The sequence below is a fragment of the Dendronephthya gigantea genome, unplaced genomic scaffold (assembly GCF_004324835.1).
Source record: "Dendronephthya gigantea isolate DGI-Jeju-01 unplaced genomic scaffold, DenGig_1.0 000200F, whole genome shotgun sequence".
Taxonomy (NCBI): Eukaryota; Metazoa; Cnidaria; class Anthozoa; order Malacalcyonacea; family Nephtheidae; genus Dendronephthya; species Dendronephthya gigantea.
In genome coordinates, this window is record NW_021163210.1 from 97,485 (window position 1) to 100,800 (window position 3,316).

General features: G+C 38.9%; 1 protein-coding gene across 1 annotated transcript; it reads left to right on the forward strand.

The window, feature by feature from the left end:
* Positions 1-1,181: 1,181 nt before the first annotated feature.
* Positions 1,182-2,795, forward strand: LOC114539357. The gene is made up of 2 exons (XM_028559983.1): positions 1,182-2,351; positions 2,609-2,795. The coding sequence occupies exons 1-2, from the start codon at positions 1,558-1,560 to the stop codon at positions 2,793-2,795; spliced, it is 981 nt and encodes a 326-aa protein (XP_028415784.1). The 5' UTR covers positions 1,182-1,557.
* The last annotated feature ends 521 nt before the right edge of the window (positions 2,796-3,316 follow it).

A 3,316-nucleotide genomic window follows, 5' to 3' on the forward strand; every position in this document is an offset into this window, starting at 1 on the left:
ATGTGCTTTCGCATTCTCGTTTTTTATGAATATTTATATTTATATGCTTACCAGCTAAAATATAGTGTCAAAAACGATCGCTAATTCAGAAGTTTAATTAATTCATGTTATTTTAAAATTTAAATTCATTATTGCAAGTCGTGGTGGGATGATTGCTGTACCCCTGTTTATGCTTGTCCATTGAGGGGTTGGAGTTAGGATAAGCTAACAACCCAGAACTACAATATGTAAAATATAAAAGGGTCGTTAGACGTTAGGGGATATGATTAACAAGTGGCATGCATCATCAGTATATGTAGTTATATAATATTAGTTAATTGTAATATAAGGTTGTGATAACTTTATTTTGAATGAAGTGTTTGTCTTAATTGTCTAGCTAAAGCCTAATCCAAAATTAATTACTATTTGCTTGTTTGTATGTCAAGGCCAGAACCAATAAGGGCCATATTTGGCCCATATAGCAAACCATCTCATTTAATAAATGTGCAAGTTAAATTAAGTTTTGATTGGGCCTCTTTTGAGCACAACAGGCCCAAAATTAATAACTTGTAAAAATCTTGTCAGCCTTGATTTGCAGTACCAATTAAAGTTGCATTCAGAAATGGAAATATTTTTAAGTTTCTAAAAATGCAATATAAAGATCTCATACAATGCCTTTGGGGTGCAGGGAACCTGACAAATGTGCATACTCACCATTAGGGATCTATATCTTCTTGCTTATTTAAAAATAAGTACATTTTTTTCTGTCCCATTTTCAAAATATTTTAAAATAATTATAATTTATAAAATGTTGAGATCTGTATGATTGAACTATGGAATTCTGCTGGAATTGACCAATCAGATTACAATATTTAAATACAATTTCAAAGAGTTTGAGGAGTGAAGTTGAATATTCGTACACAAAAACATGATAAAATTTTTCATGAGAGAGCTCATGTATCACTGTTTTTGTAATATCTAGCTGGTCTAATTAAGTTGTGTCCAAGCTTGTTTGTATTTCACTTTTGCTTTGTAGTTAACAGAAATTTGTACTCAATTTTAGTATTTCAAAGGAAGATGACCAAGTGGTAAGTATCATGTGATGAGAACTTAAAAATGTAATATACTTTGTATTAACAGTGTATTAATGATGTATTAACAGTTTCCTTAAATAAGTGAAAATACCATTGCAATATTAACCTTTTTTCAGAGATTGAGCACAAATTCTGTAGTCATAATCCCCTCTGACAGCGAGGCAACCTCTTCTGACAGTGAAACCCCCCCCCTGATGTTTCACATGGCAAACTAGTCAGAATAAAAAATGAATTTCCTCCTTTGCATGAAATCTATGAGATTCCAGATGATGATAATATTGAGGTCACCTTCACATCCGAGAACACCTCTCAACTCGTTACGTCTGGAACAAATAAAGAAAACACCCCAGTTTTCGAACGTCCAGTTAGAGGATACACAGCACAACGGCTGCTAGAGATCATAGTAGGAAAACAGGTTTGCGATAAAAATATATGTAAACAAGTCCCTCGAGCTGTACGCACACATGCTGCCTACGTTGTTGACATGGAAGCCCTTGGTTGCAGTGACATTTTATCCTTTGGAGATGATAATGGCAGTTGGGGAGGTCACACCAAGCCACGTCGGAAGTACAGGATTGAAGAGTCAGAGGAAGGAGGCATTACAAGTTCAAAAGTATACAAGCCAGATGATAGCTGCCTGCCTGACCCGGAAGATGTGTATACACTTTACCGGAATTATTTTCAGCACAGTCACACACCTACATTCCGAAAGGTCATTGCAACGGTGTATGACTGGAAGGGAAACACGCTGCCTCTTGCAGTTGTGCAGTATTTTTTTGAAGGAGGTATTGAAGTACCTATCAAGTTAGCTAGGCATGGAAATGCTAAAGGACAGGATGCTAAAGCTTACTTGAGAACATCTCGACCGGTCCTTCAGAAGATAAAAGATAAGTGCAAAACCATGTCATGCAAAAGGGCTGTAGACGAATGTTATGAAGAAGGTGGAGGAAGTATTGGCTGTACGTCAGTGGCAGATGTTTCAAGAAATAGAAAACAAGCATATAATCAAAAGATGCATAAGAAAGATCCTCATTTTCCTCAATCTGCGAAACGTCATGACTTCTATGATGTTTTGGAACTTCTCAACAAAGGAACGTTTGTCAGAGACTTCGGGTTTGGCAAATCATCAGCATCGCAACAAACGCAGCCAAGGTCTTTTCAGGCAACGGAATTTCAACTCAACCAACTTTCGAGAATATGCTGTTCTCGCAGGTTCAGTGCAATCCTTAGCATCGATGCGACGTTTAATTGTGGCCCGTTTTACGTTACCATGACATCCTACTAAAACACGATGTTTCATGACATCCTACTAAAACACGTTACAATTGGCCCATCAATCATCCACACGACTAAAGAGTTCGATGATTACCATTATTTAAGTAGTCAGCTCAAGTCACGTTGTAAAGCTTTCGAAGCACTTCCAGCTTTCGGCACAGATGGTGAGATAAATATCGTTAATGCGTTTCTATGTGAGCTGCCCGAAGCAGTTCACTTAAGATGCAAAATCCACTTGTCAGATAATAACTTATTGAAAGAAAACTCACAACATTGTCCTTTGGGAAAAATGCAAGGCAAGCAATATTGAATTCCATCTTTGGTAGAAGAATCGGTGCCATGCGGGAAAAAGGACTTGCTCATGCCGGCAGCGCTGATGAATTTGATAGCATGCTACAGCAGATGAAAAAAGAGTGGTGTGAAGTGGAAAGTACCCAACGCAGTTGAGAGGCAGAATTTCATCCGTGGTTCGAGAACCATCTTGGACAGGTTATGAAGGAAAACGTTATCTCCCCTATCAGACAAATTGCTGGGCTTGGTTCGCCGCCAGATTTCTACACACAAAATGTCGCCGAGTGCTGTAACAGAATCATCAAAGCCGATGCAGGGCACAAGTTGGGGTGGGCAGATTTTTGTCAGTCCATACAGGAAACGGCAGAAATGCAAGAAAGAGAGATGAAAAGAGCCATACACCAAGGAGGAGAGTATCGTCTAGCCCCGGCGTTCCAACACCTGGAGATCACGGCTGACAAGTGGGTAGATATGGGTTCTACCCAAAAAGAAGCCCATTATAAGCGGTGCTTCTCTAAGCCTTTGGATAAGCTCGCGAATGTAGATGATGAGGACACAGAGTCTGGTTCTGACGATGGAGATCTCAGTGTGTCCTACAAGGATACGGGTATTACCACAGTCTCGCTTGGCAACATGAAGCAATTGTGGCATGCTGCTGCTAAAATTCTGAAGAAAGA